The sequence below is a fragment of the Amphiura filiformis genome, unplaced genomic scaffold, assembly GCF_039555335.1.
Source record: "Amphiura filiformis unplaced genomic scaffold, Afil_fr2py scaffold_65, whole genome shotgun sequence".
Classification (NCBI taxonomy): Eukaryota; Metazoa; Echinodermata; class Ophiuroidea; order Amphilepidida; family Amphiuridae; genus Amphiura; species Amphiura filiformis.
The window spans coordinates 245,579-273,539 of record NW_027305529.1 but is presented as its reverse complement, the minus strand read 5'-3'; the positions used below and the strand labels follow the sequence as shown (position 1 = coordinate 273,539).

Sequence of the window (27,961 nt, the reverse complement as noted above, 5' to 3'; positions counted from 1 at the left end):
CAATGATTACTCGCCCCCATTATTTAAGTGGATTAGTCCAATCAAGAAAAAAAAGATGGCGGGTGTTACGCCAGCGTTGTTATTTTGCCACCCTTCAATGGAAGCTTTAGCGGATGAAATAGCAAAGAGATGTTCTCATCAGCTCCGTATGATACCCTTAACCAGGGTCGCCAAACCCGCGATTTGGGCGCCCAATTGGGCGATTTTCAACTTCCGTCCCGCGACAAAGAAAGTGCTCCCGCGATTTCGCGACATTTGGGCTACTTTGAAAATCTGACCCGCGAAATTTATAAAATGTTGGGCGATTTGTGAGAAAGCCGACTTCAAAACTTATTTTTGATCATGATTGCCAATTCTTTCAATGGTCATTAACAAAAGCACCAAACAACTATAATTCAATAAGTAAAAGTTACAAAACACTCTGTGGTCAGTGTGCTTCCCATGACAATGGGACGCACAGGGAGGGGGGCTGGTTAATCACATCACATGTTGTTGCTAAAGACCACTTGAGCTGGAGGATTATCCTTAGAATATTCCCATCTATACTCACAAGTGGTTTAAGACGACTTAGCTTCTTAGTGTCAGCGGGGTGCCAAGTTTCTACTTCAACATAAGTTTTTATTTTTCGTTGGCGGTTCTTTTGAAATAAAAATATGTAAACACCTACCGCACATTTAAACGGCATGATGATCAAAAGTACCAGCCGTTTTGAATTTGATTAAAAATAGTACATGCTAATGTAGTTATCACTCATCAGCTGACGGTAAATTTTTGTAGGCATATCCCCCCTATATTGTAATGAATGGCATGTCTATTAATAAATGTGTTTGTTTTCCTGGCATTTTTTTAAAATAATTTTTGTCCGTTTGTTTATAATTGTTTCAGCATTTCCCAAAAATTAAAAAGATAGTGCAGAACCCCGTCAAATCTCAAAAGTCAACATTTTATTTTCCTTGCAGTTTATTTTTTTCTTTCATTTTTGAAAATGTTTGTTAGTTTTATTTCAATTTGCAGTTTAAACATTTTTTTGTTTCAATTTGGTTAGTTTATAATTTATTTCAATATTTCCACAAAAATTCACAAATTTTCCTTACAGTAGGCCTAGGCCTATAACAAAAAAAAAACATTTTTTGTTAGTTTTTTAAATAATTTATTTCAGCATTAAAAAAAAAAGAAAGATAGGTGTAGACCCCCCCCCCCCAGCCGTCTTTTAATTTTTCTTTTTTTTTTTCAAACTTTTTTCATTTTTTGTTAGTTTTTTATAATTTATTTCAGCTTTTCCCAAAAATTCCAAAATAAAGGGGGATGTAGAACCCCCTCAAATCGACTTTAAATTTTTCTTCACTTTTTTTTATTTTATTTTATTTTTCAGTTTTTGTTGTTTTTAGAATTTATTTCAGCATTTTCAAAAATTTCAAAATAAAACGGGGGTGTAGAACCCCCCTAAATCGACTTTAAAAATTTGGGCGATTTTTTGGCGATTTGGGCGACATTTCACGGCTAATACCCGCGACTTGGGCTAAAAAGTTTTGGCAACCCTGCCCTTAACAACTCCGGTGACACCTATAGGCTCAACTTTACCGGTAATTTTTCTTGTAGATGCCTTTGAATTGGATTAAAATTACGTGGTGCCAAATTCGGAAGGGAATTGTGGGCCGGGCTCAATTCCTCTTTGAATGTGGAGCACCACAATAAAATCATCATTGAACCCTTAGATTATTAATACACAGATTGGAATTTTCCATTCCTGTGCCCTCTAAGCGTACTCGAATTCAGCTGACGCCGGTACAGCGTACTAGACCTGGCGACATCGCTTATCTTACGCGCGAAGTTTCTTTTGTGTACGCTCGCGCTGTTTGTGCTATTTTTGAGTTTGCTCACGCGGTACCTGACTTAGCGTCGATCCCCTGAGGCAACATGCCATGTTTCCGCGGTATGATTGAACCAATCATCCAACCATCCATAGCTACTTTCAAGAATTCCCTGACAGATGACTGTACTGCTCGACGACGCCTAAAAATTAGCCCACTCTCACCACACCTCCAGTTTAAACTCCGCAGGAGTATTTAGGAGGTTATATCATCCAAGATCCAAGACCTTCGCCTTCGATTGTACATGTAATACCAAAAAAATGTTGACAACGTAAAGAAATCAGCAAGTTTTAAAAAAACCACCTCGGCTCACTTTTTGAAACTTGGTCCCATTTGTAAAAGGTACTGATTTAAACTTTATCATATTTATATAAATCTAAAACATTTCCAGAAGTGTTATGTATCTTTAATGTGCAGATGCGATATTAATATTATATTAATTTGGAACGACCTGAAAGGTTATTAATATTATATTGTTCTTGCATGGTAAGCCAATATCCTATTGTGTTTTGTTTTATAATAATCATGATTAATGATTGAATTAAATGAATAACAAGTAGGGTTGTAATCTTGTTGGAAACGCTGTATTCTGTTGAATAAAGCAAGACTAACACAGAGCAGCAAGCATCTTTTCATGCGCACACCAGTTCCTGTTCGTATTGTTCCACTTGGAGCGATGTGCAGTATTTACACAGATTACAGATTAGATTAATAAAATAAAAACACTGATTTGCTGTTGGTGGTCAAAATGGGACCAAGTTTCAAAAAGTGAGCCGAAGTGGGTTTTTTAAACTTGCTGATTTCTTTACGTTGTCAACGTTTTTTTGGTAGATTTATTTTCTTTTTATGAATGTAGCCAAGCAGCTCCAAGCATGTCATCAGGTTACGAAGTGCTCCATAAAACGAATAAAACGAAAAATAGATGTTTGAAGTTGCTATTCTTGATTCATGACAATAAATAATTAAACAAAACTTTATCAGTCGTTTATTTTTAAAACTTGCTCGTCACACGTGACTGTAATGTTAAGAGGCGTACACAATGATCAATATACATTTTAATATACTTTAATTATTCAAGACAACGTAAATATGTAAAGAAAATGTAAATATGAACAACACACACCCAATGTTGACAATGCCAGAGAGACACAGAGAGTAAGTCCGATTTAGGCCTACTTCAAGTCGGAACTGGTAAATGCGCATAAGCGTCTAAATACCCCGACTAGGCAAGATAATCGTGTTTTAATGTTTGTGGTTCTTTGTAGCACTGCGGGGCAATCTACTTGGCTATCCGAATTTCGTGGTTTGTGGTTCTTTGTAGCCCTTCGGGGCAACCTAGTTGGATATTCCTATTAAGCGGCGGTTGTCAGCGATCTTTCTTGTGGTTTTCATCAAGCTTTGCCATCTATCGGGAGCTAATTTATAGTTTAAGCTTGTTGGATATCCATATTTCGTGGTTTGTGGTTCTTTGTAGCCCTGTTGGGGCAATCTAGTTGCAGATCCAAATTTCGCGGTTTGTGGTTCTTTATATACAAAATGTAGCCCTGCGGGGAAATCTAGTTGGATATCAATATTGAGCGGCAGTTGTTGTTGATCTTTCGCGGTTTGTGGTCTTAATTTGTTGGATATCCATGTTTCGCGGTTTGTGTTCTTTATAATCGATAGGCATGCATGCAATGTAGTTGGATATCCAAATTTCACGGTCTGTGGTTTTTTGTAACCCTGCAGGGCAATCTAGTTGGATATCCCTATTAAGCGGTAGTTATCGGCGATCTTTCGTGGTTTGTGGTTTTAATTTCCCTCATCAAGCCCTGCCCTCTATCGGGAGCTAATTTATAGTTTAAGCTTGTTGGATATCCATATTTTGTGGTTTGTGGTTCTTTGAAGCCCTGTGGGGCAATTGTTGCATATCCAAATTTCGCGGTTTGTGGTTCTGTATAATAGATAGGCCTGCGGCCAATCTGCTTGGATATCCAAATTTCGCGGTTTGTGGTTCTTTGTAGTCCTGCGGGGCAATCTAGTTGGATATCCCTATTAAGCGGCGGTTGTCGGCGATCTTTCGCGGTTTGTGATTTTAATTCCCTTATCAAGCCCTGCCCTCTATCGGGAGCTAATTTATAGTTTAAGCTTGTTGGATATCCATATTTTGTGGTGGTGATTCTTTGTAGCCCTGCGGGGCAATCTAGTTGGATATCCAAATTTCGCGGTTTGTGGTTCTTTATAGCCCTGCGAGGCAATCTAGTTTGATATCAATATTGAGCGGCAGTTGTTGTTGATCTTTCGCGGTTTGTGGTCTTAATTTGTTTGGTATCCATATTTCGCGGTTATGTGGTTCTTTTTAATCTATAGGCCTGCCGGCAATCTAGTTGGATATCCACATTTTGCGGTTTGTGGTTCTTTGTAGCCCTGCGGGGCAATCTAGTTGGATATCCCTATTAAGCGGCGGTTATCGGCGATCTTTTGTGATTTGTGGTTTTAATTTCCCTCATCAAGCCCAGCCCTCTATCGGGAGCTAATTTATAGTTTAAGCTTGTTGGATATCCATATTTCGTGGTTTGTGGTTCTTTGAAGCCCTGTGGGGCAATAGTTACGTATCCAAATTTCGCGGTTTGTGGTTCTTTATAGCTCTGCGGGGCAATCTAGTTGGATATTAATATTGAGCGGCAGTTGTTGGCGATCTTTCGCGGTTTGAAGTCTTAATTTGTTAGATATCCATATTTCGCGGTTTGTGGTTCTTTATAATCGATAGGCCTGCGGGCAATCTGGTTGGATATCCAAATTTCGCGGTTTGTGGTTCTGTAGTTGGATATCCCTATTAAGCGGCGGTTGTCGGCGATCTTTCGCGGTTTGTGATTTTAATTTCCCTTCAAGCCCTGCCCTCTATCGGGAGCTTAATTTATAGTTTAAGCTTGTTGGATATCCATATTCTGTGGTGTGTGATTCTTTGTAGCCTTACAGGGCAATCTAGTTGGATATCCAAATTTCGCGGTTTGTGGTTCTCAATATCAATATTCAGCGGCAGTTGTTGTCGATCTTTCGCGGTTTGTTATTTTAATTTGTGACAATTTATAATATTTATTCCAAATATAATTTCAGTCGGAGCTGTGAACAGAGACACTGATAAATTTGTTTTAAATGACGAAGATGTCATGATAGTCAGGCATGGTGAAAACATCTGGATGGTGAAAGTAGGCCCTAGGCCTAGGCCTAAATGTGAATAAAAAATCAAACATGTTTTTTTGATGAAAAAAAATATAATATCACAATAGCAATGGATATTCGTAATGGTGTTATTCTTGATTTATGACAATAAATTGGTTAATAAAACATTATAAAAAAGTGGTGGGGAGTTTCGAAAATTCATAAATGGATTAGAAGTCCGTGGCCTTAACCGCTTCGCCACAGGGACGTCCTGATATAACGAGGTGTGAAATTGGAGTATTTATTAATATGAATGTATGCTGTGGTCCGGAAAGAATAAAAGAATTGAGAAAAACTTGATTTGTTGGCGAATGGGATCCAGAATTTGTATGTAGGGTATCCAGGAAAATGCTAGGGTATTTGAAAGTGAATCTGAAAAAGTAGTGCGACAGTGACAGCCATGTATGGCTGTAGCAGTGTCGAAAGATTGTGGATGTCAGTATGATTAGCTATGATTTGCCACTAATTTTGGCTATGAAATACCGAGTGAAATAAAGCAAGAATGTTTGTTTATTATCAAACAATCGGATTGACTGTAAGATTGGTGTAACTTTTTGAAATAATGAGTTATTAAAATATGACACTTTGGACAGTAAATAAGATTTAGCATGGTTTTAGATATATTTTGTACCCAGCGAAAAATATCATAGAACAATAGCGTTTTGTTCCGTGTAAATATAGTCTTGCGGTGCATCTGTTTATTCTTCTTTATCAGTTGTTTTTTTTTAAACTTGCTGGTCATGCTACCGCGTGACTCTAATAGACCTTTTTCCCTCTATCCCACAATGCACTATTCCAGGGGGTATGACGTAGTTCATTAACCTCATAGATCGTGTGCATCCGATGGTCTTTGCCAGGCCTTTGCAATTATTTTGTCTTAATATGGGCATACTGATTCCATATAAGCGGATTATCGTAAAGGCCATCGATGTTACTAATTATGCAATTATTGAATACACAAGTGATGCAGTTACGGAGCGATGCAGAACATCTGTGTAAGAGATTGTGTTTACATTTTATTTTCATCTCCGAAAAAAATTGAAACGGACGCCGGTAAAATATCACTGCGTGTCCCGTCATCAGTTTTTCACCATTATGTCTATAAAATGTATACAAAGTTAGGTTTCAATAACAGGAAACTTTTTTTGGCGACGACACCATGTCCATAAGGCATAGAAATGTTGTTTTTTTGCCCCCGAAAGGTATTAGTGATCGGGCGCCATTATCGTGATTATCGTGGATTCCTTTTTTGTGATGAAGGCTCCAGCAGAAATGTCCGTATTCCAGAATGTGATGAACATAACTCTGTACTCCCCGGGAGATGATGTATTTTATGACACTCATACCCCCCTGGAATAGTGCATGATGGGAAAGAGGGAAAAAGGTCTATAGATCTGGCGTTAAGGGGTACTACACCCCTCGATAAATTTGTGTCTATTTTTGCATTTTCTCAAAACTAATAACACACTGGTAACAAAAGTTATGTGTATTATAGGGGCAAGGAATGCAATTACTACACTGGAATTTCAGTGACAAGACAAGCGGTTCGTTATTTATGATAAGAAATAAGGTACCGCTAGGATGTACCTCATTTCCTATCATATACACTGAACCGCTTGTCTTTAGTTACTGAAATTTCAGTGTAGTAATTGGATCCCTTGCCCCAATAATATACATACATTTTGTTACCAATACCAGTGTGTTATTATTTTTGAGAAAAATGCAAAAATAGTCACAAATTACCACAGGGGTGTAGTACCTTAAAGTAGACTAATTCCAATCAGCCGTCTACACTTCGCATGTACGGCGTTATATGCTTCGTAGTGACGACTGATTATCTTACAGTCTATATCGTGACGCACTTCTGAAAAATGCCGTACTATTACGCTGACTTTCGTATTCGGCGAGGAGGACGATTTCGACCTCCTGGTTTGTTTACAAACAGAGAGGTAGACAAAAGACCGTTCCGCTTGTCCAAACACTCAAGTATCAGAAGGAATATAGAATTTAGGAAATGCTTTGAGCATGTTTTAAACAAATTAATTGAGTAGGGTAAAGTACACTGATCAATATGCCTTTTGTTTTCAGGAGCAAATCGGACATACGGTTTCCATATAAATACATCAATTTATATTTTCTTTGTATCCTATTGTTTTTGTCAATAATCAATATAGTTAATGAGCTAAAATGACTGGAAAGGCTCATTAATATGTAATTTTGCCAATATTTTGCTAAAATCAATGCATAAATGTTCAGGGTACTTATTTTTTGCATACTTTTGCCCGGAAACTTAGTCAAAGTGTTTCTAATATGTTCTACTGTATTATATAGTGAAGCCGCCCTCTAATTTGCATATTTGCATAATTAATGAGCTAATTTGCATAAATGCTAATTAATTATGCATATATGCAAATTAGGGGGCAGCTTCACTATATAATACATTAGAATATTAGAAACACTTTGACCAAGTTTCAAGGCAAAAGTATGCAAAATAAAAGTACCCTGAACATTTATATGCATGGATTTTTAGCAAAATATTGGCAAAAATTATATGTTAATGAGCTTCTCCAGTCATTTTAGTTCTTTAAAACTTGATTGATTATTGATAAAAACAATAAGAAACAAAAAAAATGTAAATTGATGTATTATCGAAACCGTGTGTCCGATTTGCTCCTGGAAACAAAAGGCATCTTGATCAGTGTACTTTTCGGTTTTGTAGTGTCCCTGGACCTAGACCTAAATGCTAGGATCATTCATGGTTGACCTAAAAAAAAAAAATTGAATTTTACACGGTGTTTTGTGTTTTTAATATGATACTTTGTTTTCATGTCATACTCTATTAACCCTAACCCAACTAGGACTCACTAAAGCTCACTATTAAAACCGCTCTGCGTGCATGCATTCCACGGGACTTGATGACGCAATCAGACCAAGTCATATATACCCAGGGAATCATTGGCCGGGCCAACGTCACCTGTGTAGCTACATGCTGGGGATCTTCTGCGTGGCATGCGAGGGTTCCGAGGTTCGAATCCCGGGGGTGCCAAGTGACTTTCTTCTCCATCTTCTCTCCTTTTTCGTTCCTTCTTTCCCTTCCGATAGCACAAAAACCACGGGTAGGGTTAGGGTTAATGACATCAAAATGCATTCAAATTTAATAGTCGCGACTATTACTGGTAGTATAGTCGCGTGCTGTGCACCAAATGATTGTGATCATGGTTTTGTGAATTCTGGCTAATATTGACAAACTTAGTTTTGGGAGATCTCATGCAGCATGTCCTGCCCCCCCCCCCAATAAAAAATCATTCCTGAACTAATATACTAAAAAAAACAATGAACCGTCATAAAAAATTACCAGTTGTTCTCGATGAGATAACCCAATGACCTGACATGATCTTTACCTAGCCGGGACACCGGCTAGGTCTTGTGATGCTATCGGATCTTTCTTACCTAGCCGGGACACCGGCTAGGTCTTGTGATGCTATCGGATCTTTCTTCTTTCTGGCAACACGTGCGTGACTTGCCACGTTTCGCCCTAGCTCTGTTATGCTTTGACAGTTTTTGACCATACTTGGTCACAAACACCACTGACCATGTCCCCACATGTGACATGACATTGAACTCCATTTGACCTTTGACCTGCTCACAATGGCAAAAATGTGATTTTTACTCTAAAATGCTTCTTCTTCCACAAATAACATGTGATAGTGACATGCTTAGGTCATGTGACTTGACTTTGGTTGGTGTCTATAATTTATTCACAGAATTTGGGTCAAAGGTCATTAAGGGGGTCATTTCCGGTCTGAGAGCTAAAATATTCAAAAATCACTGTTTTTACAAATTACATAGCAGAGTGCTGTCATTAGCACACATGCATTGCTACTAACCAAGGTCTTTGGGGTGTCTACAGTTTTGGGGTCAAAGGTCATTAAGGGGTCGCTTCCGGTCAAAACCCAAAAATCATCAAAATATGTTCATTTTTTTATATCTCAAAACGTAACCAGCCCAGAGTGACATAAACTTCATATATGCATTAGTGTTACCCGATGTATGCACAGTATTTTTATTTTTTGGTCAAAGGTCATTTAGACGTCATTTCCGGTTTTAAGCTAAATAACTTCAAGACTTTTTATCTCCATAACTAAACATAGTAGATTTTTTTAATTTAAACTGTAACAATGCATTTTCTCGATGTAAATGAGGTTTTTTTATATTATTGGGGTCAAAGGTCATTAAGGAGGTCAAAACGTCAAATTTGCAAAAAATGTTTAAAATTACGGAAAAGTAGCTGTATCTCAGCATATGGAAGACGGATAAAGCCCCTACATGATACAGTGATGCACCATTAATGGTGTGAGATGTCCATAATAGCCGGTCAAAGGTCAAACTTTAAGTTAAGGCTGGCATTTCCGGCCCCGGCTAGGTCCAGATCTGTAACCAGATCTAGTTCTTTCTTCTTCTTTCTTCTTCTTCTGGCAACAAATTTCAAAATGCTTCTTCTCTTACATGTTACATCCTACAATGACGTCACTTGCACATATGCATCGGCTATATCCAGTGTCTATAGGGTGTTCACAGATTTGGGGTCAAAGGTCATTAAGGGGTCATTTCCGGTATAAAACCAAATATGTTCAAAATGCTTCTTCTTCCACAAATTACATGTGATGGTAACATGCTTAGGACATGTGACTTGACTTTGAACGGTGTCTATAGGGTGTTCACAGATATGGTGTCAAAGGTCATTAAAGGGTCATTTCCGGTCTGAAAGCTAAAAATATTCAAAAATCACTGTTTTTACAAAATACATAGCAGAGTGTTGTCATTAGCACACATGCATTGCTACTAACCAGGGTCTTTGGGGTGTCTATAGTTTTGGGGTCAAAGGTCATTAAGGGGTCACTTCCGGTCAAAAACCAAAAATCGTCAAATATGTTCTTTTTTTTTATCTCAAAACGTAACCAGACCAGAGTGACATAAACTTCATATATGCATTAGTGTTACTCGATGTATGCACGGTATTTTTATTATTTTGGTCAAAGGTCATTTAGACGTCATTTCCGGTTTGAAGCTAAATAACTTCAAGAATTTTTATCTCCATAACTAAGCATAGTAGATTTTTTTATTTAAACTGTAACAATGCATTTTCTCGGTGTATATGAGGTTTTTTTTTATATTGGGGTCAAAGGTCATTAAGAAGGTCAAAACATCAAATTTGCAAAAAAATGTTTAAAATTACGGAAAAGTAGCTGTATCTCATCCTATGGAAGACGGATAAAGCCCCTACATGGTACAGTGATGCACCATTAATGGTGTGATGTCCATAATATCAATCACTGACATCAAATAATAGCCGGTCAAAGGTCAAACTTTAAGACTGGCATTTCCGGCCCCGGCTAGGTCCAGATCTGTAGCCAGATCTAGTTGTTATTGTTTCTCAAGTCGATTGCCGCACTATTTCGTTTGCGACTTTACTAACATAACATGTTGTTTGATTGATGTTCAGTTCTTGGAGTAATTTATTTTTGACATTTTATTTGAAATTATTGTAATTCCAAAATAAGAAGCGCTGTTATTTACGCTCCCGACTATGCTTTGAGGTGCGCAGTAGGAACACCTGCGCCATCACACTCCTCAAAAATAAAGGACTGCTAAAGTATTTTCCAAGGTTCCTTTGACAGCTTAACCATCGCGTATACGTGCACGACGTCAAGCGTGTGCATTGGACCTTGTGCAAAATAATATGCCTGGACGGCTAGCAGTAGTGCAGTACGCTTAATTTGTAAAAGGAAACCTGAATAATACTTTACCTGTCTCAAATTTATATGGGGTACAGGGAGTGCCCGTCTGCATAATTTTGATCAGGGTTGTGGCACTCAGTCTATCTCCATCTCATTGCACAATAAGATCATGCGGGATGCTTGGGTTGCCACTTTGCCTGTCAGTTACTTTTTTGATGTTTGGTAGTTTTTGGGATAATATTTTAGACTAAATGCTAGTTTTCTTTCTCCATACCGTACTCCAGGAAAATTCACCACCAAATTTTACGGATCCAAGCACATCCAAAGTTTATCGTAAACTTCAGCCAGTGCAATTCTGCAAGACCATCAAGTGGGACCGCTTCAAAGATAACTGGCCTAATTTGTTCATTGATAAAGTCAAAAGCTATGCTGGAAGAGATGGTAAGCATTTATGGAAATTATGGGCCTGTGTTTTTTCTTTCAGTCCTACATAAAAAGCTGATAGAGCCATTAATTTGGCAAGGGGAATGGGTATATGTACTATCAAAGTATAACAATGTTATTAATTTCTATCAGCAATGTAATTACAGTAGTACACACTAAAAATATAGGGCTTTTCAGTCCAAAGGACCCAATCAATGCAGAAAAATAAATCAAGAAATTAAAGCAAAAGATAAAAGTTTGCAAATCTCCAAAACCAAATGGAAAAAGTTAATAAATCGTAGTTGACTCAACATATGATATATATTAAAACAAATTTAAATTTAATATTGATGATGCTGATTTTCATTTAGTTCTTAGTTCTGGGCAAACAAATTTGATTTTGTCCATGGTGCAAAATGTGTATCTGTGGAAATGTGGATTTTGTCCATAGGGTGCAAAATAAACAACACAACTTATTTATTCTTCAATAGATGCTGATGATGGCCCATTGTAAGAAATAAGAAACCCATACCTTTATTGTACTGTTATTTAATTTTTCAATCGAAATATGTATCATCATGTTGGCAGCATTCAATTTACCTGGTGTAGCAGAGCAAAATGCGACTCATTTTGGACAACCTGCTACACAATTAACAGCTTGTATAGCATTTTTAGCTCATTGCGCAAGCAATGAACTATAGGCATGGTCCAGATTTCTGTATGTTTTACTTTCTCTTGCTACATAGTTTGAGCAATGGATCTGGTAATTTGAGGGAGCGATCTTTGCATGATCGTTCATGATTGTTACTTATTTAGCAAGGAAAATTCGGACGGAAAGTGTGATTTTTAGAGCATTTTGTTACGAAAATTTTTACCAAATTTCATAGAATAGTCTCCTTTGCAGGCTGTTTGTGGTGCTGATCATATTACAAACACTGTAGAAACTCCTTGATCTGGCGATGCTGTTTCATTTTGTAAAAGAGATGTTGAATTTTGTTCCTTCAATATTTGCTTTTCAGGGTTGCTTTGCCTTACATTGGCAAGTCCATAGATATTGCACCAAGGCCAACTAATAACTCAATGGTGCAACTATGTGCTAATAATGTGTAATGTTTCCAATTGGGAGGTTTTGGGGGGACCAGCAAACAACTATAAAGGCTTAGCAGTCATAAAATACTGAAACTGAGAGCTAATTAAATACACTTAATTAGCTCAGGCAAACATGTTGTGAAAGTTGTAATGATATCGAGAAGGTCGTATCTGCAATAGCTACCCTATAGACATTTGACCATTTCTGCATTCTATATTGTACATAATCTTAAAAATAAAGCACTTGACAGCTATTGCATAAACCCTACCTTACAATTTTGTATATAAGAGATAAAGTACACATTGGGGGTTTAGGGGAAGAAAACCCTATCTGCAATAGCTGCCAGGTGTAAAATGTGTACAATATAGAATGCAGAAATTACCCAAATGTCTATGGAGCAGCTATCACTGCAATCCCAGAACGTCTAAATTCAGCAAAACTTCTAGTATTGGATAATAGATATGAATAGAGTATTAGCCTTTGTTAAACTGATACTGGACAAAATTACTTATGGAAACAATTATAGACACATTCATGGTCTGCTAGCTCCCTCCCAATTTACCAGCCCAAATGGTTTGTTTTACACTTTTTCTGAAGATCACTAACTATTATTCAATGTTGATTGTTGTACAACTATATGTAAAATTACTGTTCAAATAATACTATTACCGTAACCACCCGGGTATAAGCCCACCTTCGGCTATAAGCCCATCCCCTATTTTTCAAAACATTCTGGGAACAAGGGTGCACTCAGGTATAAGCCCAGTACTAAATTTTGGCCAAGTTCTTAAATCAAATCAATGCTTTGCTCTCATATTTAAGAACAAATATAAAAAATATCAGTTGATAATTAACATTCCACACTTATAATTTTAAGAAATTGACATAAAAGATAGAAATTACTGGTACATTGGGCATCATATACAAATGGGGGTGATTGTTCTTATTTTTAAATTCAAGCACTAGCCCTTCCCCGGTTATAAGCCCACCCCCATTTTTTAAGTGAAATCTGCCATCTAGGGGGGTGGGCTTATACCAGAGTGGTTACGGTAATAACATCACCCACAGTGAACATCACCACTGAAATCCATGCTTATTGTTTGCTAGCAATTCACTGAACTGGATATTGCTCCTTTGCAATGATTTATAAGAGCCCATGTTACCCATGTTTGCTTCTTATTCCAGAACCACCCATGTGTAAAATGCACCCTATGCTGTTTTGGGCTTATAGTGTCTAATTTTGAGTCTATTTATCAGACTACATTTGAGGTCTGATCTTCTGGATTGTATACTCCCCAAATAGTGGTCTAAATTTGTGCCTATATTTAGTAATTAATCCCTCATTGTTACTGCCAAACCAATTTTAGAGGATCTGCTGAAATATAGGCACTTTGGGTTTGCAGTGTATGGTCCTAAACCCTCAATATAATTGTTTCTTGTTTTCCTTCTCACCCAGTTGTTTGTCTCCAAGATAAGTACTTAGTGGTCCAATTAACATTATTGTTATCTTATTGACTATGCAGCTCGTAAAAATTTGGCCCTGCTTTATATTAAGGTGAGACAGGTGTAATCGGTTTTGTGTGAAGATCATAGAAATTCAAAACTTGGTACAAAGTAACTGATATAAACAAAAAAATACTCAAATGTTAAGCATATTAATTAGCTAATTTGCATATTTAATTAGGGAAAATGAGCTACAGCACCATTGGTGCTCTTGTTTAACAAAGTAAACATATGCTAGCCTAATACCATAAGAACATCACCTAAATAATGTTTTAACTAATTTTAATTGCTAACGCTGATCATTGAAGTACATTTTATACTGGGTCATTTGGGAAATACGGGAAATGTTGTCCAAGAGATCATAGTTGAATGAAGCAGGGTTTTGGTCATGTGACTTTGATAACCTCAGAATCACATGACATGCATGCATTGGCATGCATTGCATTATGTGATGTTGGGTTGGTAGACCGCTGGTAAATAAATATTAATAACTGTCTATGAGTCGAGTGTGATGGTCGAAATATTATCATGAGGAGAAAGATCTTGTTTCACCAGCAAGTGGAATGGAACTATACATCTTTCACTGAGTGATATTTTGACCATGACACTGAATTTCAGACAGTTAATAATGTTTATTATAAATCACTCTCGATTCTATAACAAAAATAATTTATACTCATATGACTAAGGTGAAGAAGTGTCGTTTAGATCTGTAAAAACTATCAAATGCCATTGGTTGATAGTAAAAATATTGGATGGTAATCAGTGCACTGTCTAGAATTTATAGACTATGAGTGATATAAATTATAATAAGTATTGGCAGCCCCTGTTGAAATCTGGATTATTGCAACAATGTAGATGTGTTGTTTTATCCCCACCTTCGCTATAGCTTGAACCATTGTGTATTTAGGATGTCCATGTCTTCTGGTTTATTCACATTTTTTATGAAATTAATCATTTATAATTTTGGCATGTCCTTCATGTAAGACATGCAGAGTTAGACTACAGTGGAAATTTCAATTGAATGAACACAGCCTGACATAGCGTGTGATTTTGTACACTGCGCGTGTGTGACTGCTTGAGTAATGCGGAAGTGAATCCAACCATGCCAACGCACTTATGATTGATTCGTGTTGTTGTTTAAAATATATGCGATATACAGTCGCGGATGGATTGTGTATAGCTGTTGAAAACTGTGTTCATTCAATTGAAAGTCCTACTAGTATAGGGTAAAGACTTAAACACCCATCCCAGCGCAAGTGTAAACAAATTAAAATTGTTTATAAATTGCTTCAAAGTGAAGGATAAGTTCAATTCAAATTGTTACTTGGTATTTTTGAAATGAAAAATTTGGCAAAAAAAACAAAGAAAACAGCAGTATTGACAAAGTTGAAGCCCCATTCAAATTTCAGCTATATACTGTCAGTACAGTCATGTACATGTATCATGTAAAATGTCTTATTTTGTCTTAAATGCACAGCTTTTTGCTGAACCACTAGCAGGCTATGTTATGTTAGCACATCTATGCCAATGACAAAGGTACCAAAATCTGAATTTTGATGATTTTGTTTATCGTCCGCCCGATGAGCAAATCACTGAATGGGCCTTTAATTGAGGGATTATACCAAATAAAGCTTACTAGGCGGTTACCCGTGTTTCGCGGTTCTCGGCTGTCGCGATTACCTGGCTGATGGTGAGTGTACTCACCAAGTTTTATGCCTATAGGGCAGTTTTTACCTCAGGTGACCTCGGATGACCCCAAAATGACCTTCCAAAAATTTGACTCTAAAAGGTGACTGTAGGCCTACCCACCAAGTTTCATGCCCATATGACAGTTTTTAGTAATTTGACCTTGGATGACCCCAAAATGACCTAAAAGTTGACTGTACCCACCAAGTTTCATGCTCTACGACATTTTTTACTAATTTGACCTCAGATGACCCCTGGGTGACCCCGGATGACCCCAAAATAACCTTCCAAAAATTTGACTCTAAAAGTTGATTGTACCCACCAAACTTCATGCCCATACCACAGTCTTTACTAATTTGACCTCAGATGATCCCTGGATCACCTCGGGTGATCTTGGCCCACTAACCGAAACAAATTTGTTATGTTTGAGGTCCAGATGCACCCACTCACCAAGTTTTAGGAACATGCGACCCCTAGTCTCCGAGAAAATAGGCGGAAAACAGTTTTTACTAATTTGACCTCAGATGACCCCTGGGTAACCTTGACCCACTAACCAATACAAACTTGTTCCGTCTTAAGTCGAGATGCACCTACTCACCAAGTTGCATGCCCATATGACAGTTTTTACTAATTTGACCCCTAGATGACCTTTGGTGACCTTGACCCACTAACCAATACAAATTTTTTCTGTCCCATATCAAGACGCACCCACCCGTCAAGTTTGAGGAACGTACGACCCCCAGTCTACGAGAAAAACAGTTTTTACTAATTTGACCCCTAGATGACCTTTGGTGACCTTGACCCACTAACCAATACAAACTTGTTCTGTGTGGGGTCAAGCTGCACCCACCCACCAAGTTTGAGGAACGCGCGACCCCTAGTCTCCGAGAAAATAGGCAGACAGACAGAGTCACAGACAGAGGCACAGACAGAGTCACAGACTACCAGTATTATATAGATAACCCCTCAATAAAGTTTGCCTCTAAACTAGTTTTGGTGATTTCTTACATGAAGGGGTAACCATGATAATTTCTTCTTTTTTTCCAGTGATATTTGTTGGAAGTTTCCATTCTCAGGATGTAGTCTTTGAACAACTCTCCATTCTGTACACAATGCCAAGGTAGGCTTCAATGCAGAAAACAAAAAATCTTATTTCACAAAAATCTCGATTACATATGTGAATTGTACAGCCATATACCACCATCAGGGCTTAAGGTTTTTTGGGTATTGCAAAACCGCTTGACCAAATTAAATTCATATTGTGTACAGTAATATTAAAAATGTGTACCATAAACAAATTCATCAGTAGGATTGTATATATCATAATATTGCATATTTTTGATTGACAAATCCAGAAATTTTACTCATGACTTCAGCTTTTGCATCTTGGCTAGTGTCTTGATCACAAATTATTGAATGTGATCTTGTCCACAGTGTTTCCTGGGAGGTTGGATGCACTCTTACTCCCAGGAGAAATGTTGTTTTCAGCTGGACATTTTACAAAGATTTGTTTTTTTATCGCCTTTTGGTGGGGACACATTTTATGCACCACCGGGCATAATTTACTAATCTACTTGTTTAATTCATATCAACAGATACCTTGTGAGGTCTTTCAAGTTTATCCTGCCATATTTTCCAACCAGTACCATGGAAAGGGTGGATACAGAAGGTCAAGTGGCTACTGCAAAGGTAAACTTATACATTCAAACACAACTGATAATGGAATCAGCCAAATTTGGTGCGTTTGTAGGTCAACAGAATAAAAAATTGATTGAAATAAAAAAAAATCCGATTTAAATTTAAAAAATCTGATTTTTTTTAATTAAAAAAAAACAAGGACCGTTGGTAACCGTGAGCGGTCGCTGCGGGACAAGGAATTCAATTTTGCAGTAGTGTTGTCCAAACAGTTTTCGGGAAAAAAGCATCTTGACATCAAAAGTGTTCGGAAACCAATTTGGGACACTTTTGATGTCCAAACAATTTTCAGGGAAAAAGCGTCTTGACATCAAAAGTGTTCGGACACCGATTCCGGACACTTTTGATGTCCAAACGATTTTCGGGAAAAAAGCGTCTTGACATCAAAAGTGTTCGAAACCGATTTCGCAAACTTTTGATGTCCAAACGATTTTCGGAAAAAAAGCGTCTTGACATCGAAAGTGTTCGGAAACGGATTTCGGACACTTTTGATGTCCAAACGAAATGATTTTCAGGAAAAAAGCGCCTTGACATCAAAAGTGTTAAATCCCCAAATTTCCCTTAATTCTTGTCAATTTCCCTTAATTCACCTGAATTTCCCTCAATTTCCCTTAATTCTCTTCAATTCCCCTTAACTTCCCTCAATGTTCCCAATTTTCCCTCAATTTCCCTTAACTTCTTCCTTCTATTTTCCCAAATTTCCCTTAATTCTTGTAGCATAGTATGGGCCGGTATAGGCCCTCCCCCTCACCAAGTACCATAGCCATGCGACAAACGATGTTGATGTATTCCCAAATTTCCCTTAACTTCCCTCTATTTTCCCAAATTTCCCTTAATTCTTGTAGCATAGTATGGGGCCGGTATAGGCCCTCCCCCTCACCAAGTACCATAGCCATGCGACAAACGATGTTGACGTAACAGCATTTTTTAGCGTTTGTTACATTTTTTAGCGTTTGTTACTAACGGGCGGACTAACGGAGAGACATGGTGACTTAGAGCTGCTACCCGCAGCTAAAAATAAAAAAAATCAACAACCCTGATGGTTCTACAAAATTAGACTTGATTCAAGCCCGTATATCCACCCAAAGCCCACGGTACTACATCATGTACATGTATGTGCCCCCCTTCTTGTCACAGAAACTGACACTAGCTCCATTTTCATGATGTTGTGACTTAACCTCCTTTTGATCCAGGGTCCTCAGTTTGCTTGGATGGGGTGGGGGTGTCCCTATGCTAATACTGTGTGTAGGGGTAACACCTTGATATAGATCCAAGGGCAGAGCACTTGAAAGCTGAAGATCTCCATGGACATTGGTTTTTCTCTTTAACATGCATGATACAGAAATGTGTCTTGTACAAATGTAAGAAGAAAGTGAATATGACATGCCTATTTTGCTTTACTTTTGTAAGATTGTGTTAGTAAATGTCAGATAAATAGTGATTATAGTTAATATAATTTGAATATCTTCTGTAGGTATTGGCTACTATGTTGTCATCCATCCCAACTACAACCAGAGGACCAGCACAGATTGTCATATTTGATATACATGCCTTACAGGAAAGATTCTACTTTACGGATCAAGTCATACCAAGGTAATACAAACTACCTACAGTATATTATACGCAGGGCTCGAATTAGGAATTTTGAAAGGCAAGGCATCAATGCCATTTAGTGCTGAAGAATGCTTTGAAACTTGAAGCAGTTCTGAGGCATCAAATGCCAAGTCTAAGGCCTTCGGTTAATTCGAGCCCTGATTACACGTGACACAGTCTGATCCACATACATGTAGACCAAAGTTGGACATTTGCACAAAATTACCATTGATTGCTATTAAACTTGATTAGAAGAATTTTTGAACTTTTTGAGTACCTTAGCTTATTGAATTTGAAATCCTTAAAGTCCCTGGCATACTTGGTTGAAAAGTGTATTGTATATCTTATGTTTTTTATTGTTAATTTGCACCTTTTCATTATTGCCAACTTTGGTTTGATTAGATCAGCAGCAATCGCGTCGTCGCGTAAGACGCTTGTGGAAGAGCGAGTATGTAGGATGTTCTATAATAATACGCGAACAAGATTGCAGTACGCGCAACTAAAAACGGTAAACAAGTTTCGTTCATTTCATCAGAAGGGGAGTTTTCATGACAGGAAAATATTTTTGCTAAATGTGTTTTAGTTATTCAAATAATATTCAACTGACTAAGATAACTATCGTAGTATCATTTATTCTCTAATTAATTTGTTGATCAGCTAGAACCCATACAAAGTAAAGCTGATCCATGTATACTATGATGTTAATGTCCTGCAGGCTGGAATCGGCCATCCCGCTTCTATTGAGGGAGATACTTACCCTTCCTGATGAGATGAAATCAAAAATAACAATTGCATTCCCTGATGAGGGCGCTACTAAGAGATTTGGCAGCATGTTTGGAGACTCCCCCATTGGATCCCCTGATGATGGCACTATTAAGAAATACCCCATTGTGACATGCACAAAGGTGCGAGATGGAGATAAACGTATTGTGACTGTCAAGGAAGGTAGGTGTATCCAGGGAGGTAGAACCAAAGAGTACCAACTCCACCATGTTTGTGTGTCGCTCAGTCGTGGAGGATATATAAAGTGTACTTCCGCATTATTTCAAAGTGTGTGCTTTTTTTTTTGCATTCTGCATTGTAACATGTTTTGCCAAAAACATGCACAAGCACTGCATGCACAAACCTTTGTAACACCTAAGCTTAAAAGTTATTGTTTCTGGGTCTTGCCGAAAAATACTGGAGGTTCACTATTAATATTCACCCTCCAGGAACAACAAATCAATACATGGGATTTAACGTACAGTACACACAGGGGAATTTTGAGTCGGTACTTTTTGGGTGAAATACATCCTGGGCCTGATTTATCATAGATTTGCTAGCCATAAGTACCAAACCATATAAGTTCTTCAACTCATTGTGTCTTTGATTGTGGTCATTATAGGTAGATGTGTTGATGTCCATTGCCTTACAAATGTTTGTCATAATGTACCGTGTCTTGATAAACTTGGATCTTAACAAATACTTTGATATTGATAACCACGTGCATTTGACCATTTTCAGCCATATTTGACCAATCTGTAACTTATACCGTATTCGGCCCAGGGTGCTTAACAAAGTCATTTTGGGTGGGCGCTTATTTTTTTTACATAATTGCATATATGTAAAAAGTGGCCCACAATATGGATTTTATGTGTAGAATAAACTGTAGTTGGTTCTGTGTTTGATACATGTGTAGCTGGATCCTGCACATAAAGATAGAGAATCATGTGAAGTCGCTGGGTGGGTGCTTGGAGCATGGGCGGTTAATGGAACAAATACGGTAATAAAAATAAGCAAATTGCAACCAAATCAGTCAAGAATTTGCATTCTGGACCCACAAGGCCAAACGAAAATGTTTATGTGTTTCTGGTAACATAAGTGCTCCATTAATATTGAACAGCTAAATATTGGTCTGCTAAATATTTTATTTTAGTCATATATATATAATTCTGGCCACATGACTTAGGCCAAAAAAATTATTGTTTGGTTTTCCTCAACCTCCCATTGGAAGACCGAGTGAATTGCCTTTTCATCAAATTAAACAACTAACTAGACTTAGCTGTGGTCTAAGACCACGAACACAGCCGTGTTGTGACCCCTTCTAAAATGACCTTTGACCCCAAAATATATGCAAACCCCATAGACATTGGCTAATGTCAATGTATGCGTGCACCTGGCATTACTTTGTCATGTTATTAGTGGCAGAAGGGGCATTTTGAAGGTTTTTCGTCTCAGACCGGAAGTGACACCTTAATGACCTTTGACCCCAAATATGTGTACACCCCATATACACTGGGTAACAACAATGCATGTGTGTAAGTGGCATCACTGTCCACGTAATTTGTGGGAGAAGGTGCATTTTAAAGGTATTTCGTTTTATACCGGAAATGACCCCTTAATGACCTTTGACCCCAAATAAAAAAATACCATATATACATTGGGTAAACACAATTCATGTGTGAACATACCATCACTCTCCTGTTTTTCTTAGCTAATCAATTTTTTTGAAGATATTTCGATTTATACCGGAAGTGACACCTTAATGACCTTTGACCCCAAATCTGTGTACACCCCATAGACACTAGGTAACAACAATGCATGTGTGTAAGTGGCATCACTGTCCTACGTAATTTGTGGGAGAAGATGCATTTTAAAGGTATTTCATTTTATACCGGAAATGACCCCTTAATGACCTTTTGACCCCAAATTTAAAAAATACCATATATACATTGGGTAAACACAATTCATTTATGAACATACCATGACTCTCCTATGTTTTTCTTAGCTAATAAAATTTTTGAAGATATTTTGATTTATACCGGAAGTGACCCCTTAATGACCTTTGACCCAAAATCTGTGTACACCACATTGACACTGGGTAATAATAATGCATGTGTGCAAGTGGTGTCACTGTCCACGTAATTTGTGGGAGAAGATGCATTTTAAAGGTATTTCGTTTTATACCGAAGTGACCCCTTAATGACCTTTTGACCCCAAATAAAAAAATACCACATATACATTGGGTAACTGCAACTGATATGTCAACATACCGTTACTGTCCTATGTTTTCCTTAGCTAATAAAAATTTTTGAAGGTATTCCGTTTTATGCCGGAAGTGACCCCTTAATGACCTTTGACCCCAAATCTGTGTACACCACATAGACCTTAGATTATTAATACACAGATTGGAATTTTCCATGCCTGTGCCTCTAAGCGTGCATCAATTCAGCTGACGCCGGTACATCGTACAGACCTGGCGACATCGCTTATCTTACGTGAAGTTTCTTTTTGTGTACGCCGCACTGTTTGCGCTTATTTTTGAGTTTGCTCACGCGATACCTGACTTATCGTCGATCCCCTGAGGCAACATGCCATGTTTCCGCGGTATGACATAGACACTGGGTAATTACAATGCATGTGTGCAAGTGGCGTCACTGTCCTACGTAATTTGTAGGAGAATATGCATTTTGAGTTGAAATCACGCTTTTGCCCCCTCTGACCCCCTGCGTGACCTTTGACCCCACGAAGTTTCATGTGACATGTAGGGGCACGGTCAATGATTATTGTGACCAAGTTAGGTCAAAATCGATGTAAGCATGTGAGTGCTAGAGCAAATGTAATGGTTGACAGAAGAAGAAGAAAGAAGAAGAAAGAAAGAAAGAACCTGTAAGAAAAAAGACACAGCCGTGACTAACGTCACGGCTGTGTAAAAACACCACAACAGATCGATCAAGGATAGAAATAATTGAAATATTTCTGAGTGATTACCAGATTACTTGGATCTGAAAAGAACCTTTTCTACTTTAATCGAACTACTAGCGGGTACCAGCGCTTCGCATGGCCCCGCTTAGATGAGTAAACGGGAGCGGTTAGTAAACGGGAGCGGTTAGTATAAACGATGGAAATGGTAATCATGTCAATTGGTATCGCTTTTAACAGCTCAATTATTATTAGTGCTGTAATCGATAAGCTTTCTGGGTATCGATATGTCGGGAGGCAAACATCCGACATGTCGATACTATTATCGATACTCACGCAGTTTGAAACACGGATTTGAGTTTACCAATTTTATTATCAGTAAGTTCCAGAAACAAGTTAACAACAAGTGTATTGAAGCCTAACAGCTAAAACTACATGGATCATGCATCAAACAAACGAAAGTGGTATTGCAAATCCGCAATTTGAGATAATCTAAGCATGTGTGCCATATGTCGTTTGTGTATCGATACTGACATTGAGTGTTTCGACATGTCGGAAGTCTATGTATTTTCCGACTATCGATACTTACGACAATCGATTACAGCACTAATTATTATGCGGTTAGTGATGTGGTAGGCCTACCATTTGTTGCCTCTACTTTGCAAACGACTTCCTTAGCGTTATTTCTTTCTTGCTCTTTCTTTCTTTCTTGCTTTCCCATTCTTTCTTTCTTGCTTTCCCGTTCTTTCTTTCTTGCTTTCCCGTTGCTTTCTTTCTTGCTTTCCCTTTCTTTCTTTCTTGCTTTCCCTCCCTTTCTTTCTTGCTTCCCTCCCTTTCTTTCTTGCTTTCCTGTTCTTTCTTTCTTGCTTTCACTCCCTTTCTTTCTTGCTTTCCCGTTCTTTTTTTCTTGCTTTCCCTCCCTTTCTTTCTTGCTTTCCCTCCCTTTCTTTCTTGCTTTCCCTCCATTTCTTTCTTGCTTTCCCTCCCTTTCTTTCCTGTTCTTTCTTTCTTGCTTTCCATCCCTTTCTTTCTTGCTTTCCCGTTCTTTTTTTCTTGCTTTCCCGTTCTTTTTTTCTTGCTTTCCTTCCCTTTCTCCCTTTCTTTCTTGCTTTCCCTCCCTTTCTTTCTTGCTTTCCCTTTCTTTCTTGCTTTCCCTCCCTTTCTTTCTTGCTTTCCTCCCTTTCTTTCTTGCTTTCCTCCCTTTCTTTCTTGCTTTCCTCACTTTCTTTCTTGCTTTCCGTTCTTTCTTTCTTGCTTTCCTCCCTTTCTTTCTGCTTTGCTTTCCTCCCTTTCTTTCTTGCTTTCCTCCCTTTCTTTCTTGCTTTCCCTCCCTTTCTTTCTTGCTTTCCCTCCCTTTCTTTCTTGACGCATGTAAGATGGAAGGTGTTGTCCACCTCTGGCCTCCTTTGGCCTTTTGGACAGCTCCGCCATGCCTAATTAGTGACATGTTAACCAATGAAATGTGTGTATTATTATGTATGTATTGGCATGGAAAATAAAATATCTATCTATCTATCTAGAAAATCGAGGCCCGAAAATTCGTGTAATAAAATATTCAATTACGACATTATAATTATTCTTCGCTTCTTTGCTATCTATCTATCTATGTGGGTTTCTTTCTTTCGTTTGTTCTTTCTTTTATGTGTTTCTGTTTCATCAAGTAGGTCTATAGCAACATTGGGTTTCAAGAAGGTTGAGTTACATAGGCGTAAATTCGGTGGTAGGGTGGGGATACCCCCCATATTTTGATAAGGTCAATGGTCCGTGATAATCACCCCAAGTTGACACATGTATAATAGATGTGGGTTTCTGACAAAATTAACCTCATTTTTGGCCAAACTAAAAGTGCCAATTTTTTATGCCTTCGTGTAATTTGTTCCACTTTTGCACAATATAATTCACCAGTAGGCCTAATTAGCTTGCCCTTAATTATTCTGTCGCCAAGATGCTGGCTTCACTGTAGGCCTATTGCAAAAAATTGATTTAAACGGACCTATCCCCCTTGCCATGTCAAGAGAAATCGACGCCATTGTTAATGTTGCCAAAAGATGCCGGATTCACTATTAATATGCCTACTTCAAGAAATGTTTTCATTCCTCCCCCAATGTCAAAAAGAAATCTACGCCACGGATATTTAGCGGTTGCGGTTTTATACCATGCTAATCTGCTAATAATGCCCCACACTCCCCATCGAATTTCATCACAACATGACAAACGAATAAACTCAAATTACTTTCCAATATATGCCTAGGCCTACCTTGAATTTAAAACATGAAATCTTCGGAAAGTCATCACAAAAGAAGTTTCCGAAAGTCATAAACGAATGCAGTTGATTTATTATTATAGCGGTTGCGGTTACCATGCCGCATAATGCCCACTCTCCATCGAAAGTCACCACGAACGGATATAGGCCTAAGTCTAATATCACTTTCAAAATATTAGATCACTTGGACCATTTTTCGAAAATCATCTGTGTAGCGGTTACAGTAGGCCTACCATTGCAAACGGTGATACAATTTTACAAAGTATACTGAAATTGCGCCTCAGATTGAACATGCGCAGTATAGTATACGCAGTAGCTTGTCCGTAGCAACGAAGCAACGCAGCAACGAACCGTAGGCCTACAATAGCGGGGCCACCATTGGTTGATCTACCGAATAAATCCAAATAATTCTTTGTATTTATTAATTTATCTATCTACCTATGCATTTACCATTCATCTGGAAATGCTAGAACTTATTTATTTATCTATTTATTAATTTATAATTTATCTATAATCTCCGAGATGATACCGATGAATCGATCAGTTCCTCTTCAAAGTATCGATTATCGGCAAGTTCCTCTTTAATAGTATAGATGAATGATCCTGATGAATTTGTTTCAAGATAAAAAATGAGTATGTTTGCTTTGTTTGCCAACAGGTAATCCAAAAGGTCGGCATGTTATTATAGTAGATGATCTTGTTCAGACTGGTGGAACACTGATCAACTGTGCAAAGGTAAGTAGATGACAAGGAACAAAACCACAGGGGTAATGCTATGTCATAGCTGACATATTGGGTTGTTGAACTTGGCCAAAGAAGAATCAAATGTAAAATCATCTTTGGATAGCGATATGAAATAAACATTAATAATACAAATTGTGGGATAGGCTTTTACGACGTGAATTCATAACAATTAGTGGGTTTTTAGCGGGTTCGCCGTTGGGCAAGTTTAGAACTGTCAAGCTTATGTCAGGAGTAGCTCTGACTTCTTCAGGACAAGAACCAAGTACCTAAGAATGAGACATGTAGACCGCCCCTTGCCTACTGATGGCTCTGAAAAGAGCCGTTCACTGAAGGCTGCCCCTTGTCAACAGAGAACAAGCAGATCTCGCCTATCTGCTAATTTTAAAGGTTTTGGTGGCTCTGAAAAGAGCCATTTACTGAAGACTGCCCCTTGTCTTTTATGTTAGTCTCTGTTTAAGAGTGGCATCTCTGCATATTAGATGCATTCTTTAGCATTAACTGATCTAATAGCAGCCAATCCTCAAAATAACTTTGTACATAACTATCAACTAATGTTGTGAAATTGAGATGCATTGTTGTTTGAAAATGGGGGTTTGCATGGTTGTTTGTGTTTTGCGTGTATCACATTTTGCCAAAAGTTACACTCAAGCATAAAGATGCAAATTATCATTTGATTTTTGGTTCTTACCGATAAATGCAGGAGGTACACTATAATTTGCCCTCCATGAGTGACAAACCAAACTGACAGATATCACACACACACGGCCATTTTGAGTAGGTATTGTTTGGGTGTAATAATCTCTTTCAATGTAACACACTACCACAGTGATCAATGACAATTTGTTATTATGCTGAGTGTACATACTGTCCATATTGTTTACAATAACTAACACAGATTTATTTTCTTTGTTTCATTATTGCTTTCATGACAGGCACTTCTAGATCAGGATGCCGCATCTGTCAGTGCCTATGTGACTCATGCAGTGTTCCCACAGGAATCATGGAAGGCATTCACTGACAAATCTAAGATAGATATGAAGTACTTCTGGATAACTGACTCCATTCCCCATGCGACAGAAATAGCCAATCATAAACCATTTAAGTTGCTGTCACTGTGTGATGCCATTTCTGATGCTCTGCTTGGCTATGATTTAGTGTCTTACAATTAATTGGGGAATGTGTATTGAAGATACGTTGAGGTACTTATAACTCTTAGTAGAATTATACCAGATAACTGAAATATTCCACATGGGAATAGGTGGGTAATATTTTACACAGAATGCTCCAAAGAAATACATAAGTTTAAACTTTCACATTCCATATTGTACAATGTACATGTACATTAAAATATAAACACAGATTTTATAACATTTCACTACACAGTGTTTCACGCAAAGGCGATCTGAATAAATGAAAAACATTTCATTTATTTTTTATTTATTCACCTGAAGATCGCCTTTGCGTGAAACACCGTGTAGTGAAATGTTATAAAATTTGTGTTTATATTTTAAAATAGCTCTACCATTTATTGGTATCGAGCACTGTATAGCTGTCTGTGATACTTCTACTTATTAGTACATGTACATTAAATTGTTCTCCTTTGTTTTGAATCATGTTGGGTGTCTCATAGGTACTTGGTAAGAACCCCACACTGTCGCAGATGTAATTATGACAATATCAATCTTATTGCGATTCAAGCCCACAAAGTTGGTACAACACAATTTTAAAAAACGGGATTAGGCTTTATGTCACAAAATGCACTTTGGGTTTTTTTAGTTGATAAGAAAATATGACTTAAATTACCTAGTTTTGTTTAAAATGTACCAAATGGACCAAACAATGTCTTTCATGTATAGACCTTTTTCCCTCTATCCCACAATGCACTATTCCAGGGGGGTATGACGTAGTTCATCAACCTCATAGATCGTGTGCATCCGATGGTCTTTGCCAGGCCTTTGCAATTATTTTGTCTTAATATGGGCATACTGATTCCATATATGCGGATTATCGTAAAGCCATCGATGTTACTAATTACGTAATTATTGAATACACGAGTGATGCAGTTACGGAGCGATGCAGAACATCTGTGTAAGAGATTTATGTTTACGTCTTATTTTCATCTCCGAAAAAAAAAAAAGTGAAACGGACGCCGACAAAAATATCACCGCGTGTCCCGTCGTTAGTTTTTCATCATTAGGTCTATAAAATGTATACAAAGTTAGGTTTCAATAGCAGGAAACTTTTTGGCTGAGGACACCATGTCCATAAGGCATAAAATGTTGTTTTTTGCCCCGAAAGGTATTAGAGATCGCGGCGCCATTATCGTGATTATCGGGGATTCCTTTTTGTGATGAAGGCACCAGCCGAAATGTCCGTATTCCATAATGTAATGAACTTAACTCTGTACTCCCCCGGGGAGATGATGTAGTTTGCGACACTCATACCCCCCTGGAATAGTGCATGATGGGAA

General features: G+C 37.9%; 1 protein-coding gene across 1 annotated transcript; it reads left to right on the top strand.

The window, feature by feature from the left end:
* Positions 1-56: 56 nt before the first annotated feature.
* LOC140144600 (uncharacterized) lies at positions 57-26,889 on the top strand. Its single transcript, XM_072166417.1, has 9 exons — positions 57-162; positions 1,550-1,583; positions 11,095-11,251; positions 16,563-16,635; positions 17,111-17,204; positions 18,685-18,803; positions 19,519-19,748; positions 25,406-25,482; positions 26,424-26,889. Exons 1-9 carry the CDS (start codon positions 98-100, stop codon positions 26,658-26,660), a joined length of 1,086 nt encoding a protein of 361 aa, XP_072022518.1. The 5' UTR covers positions 57-97; the 3' UTR covers positions 26,661-26,889.
* Positions 26,890-27,961: the final 1,072 nt, after the last annotated feature.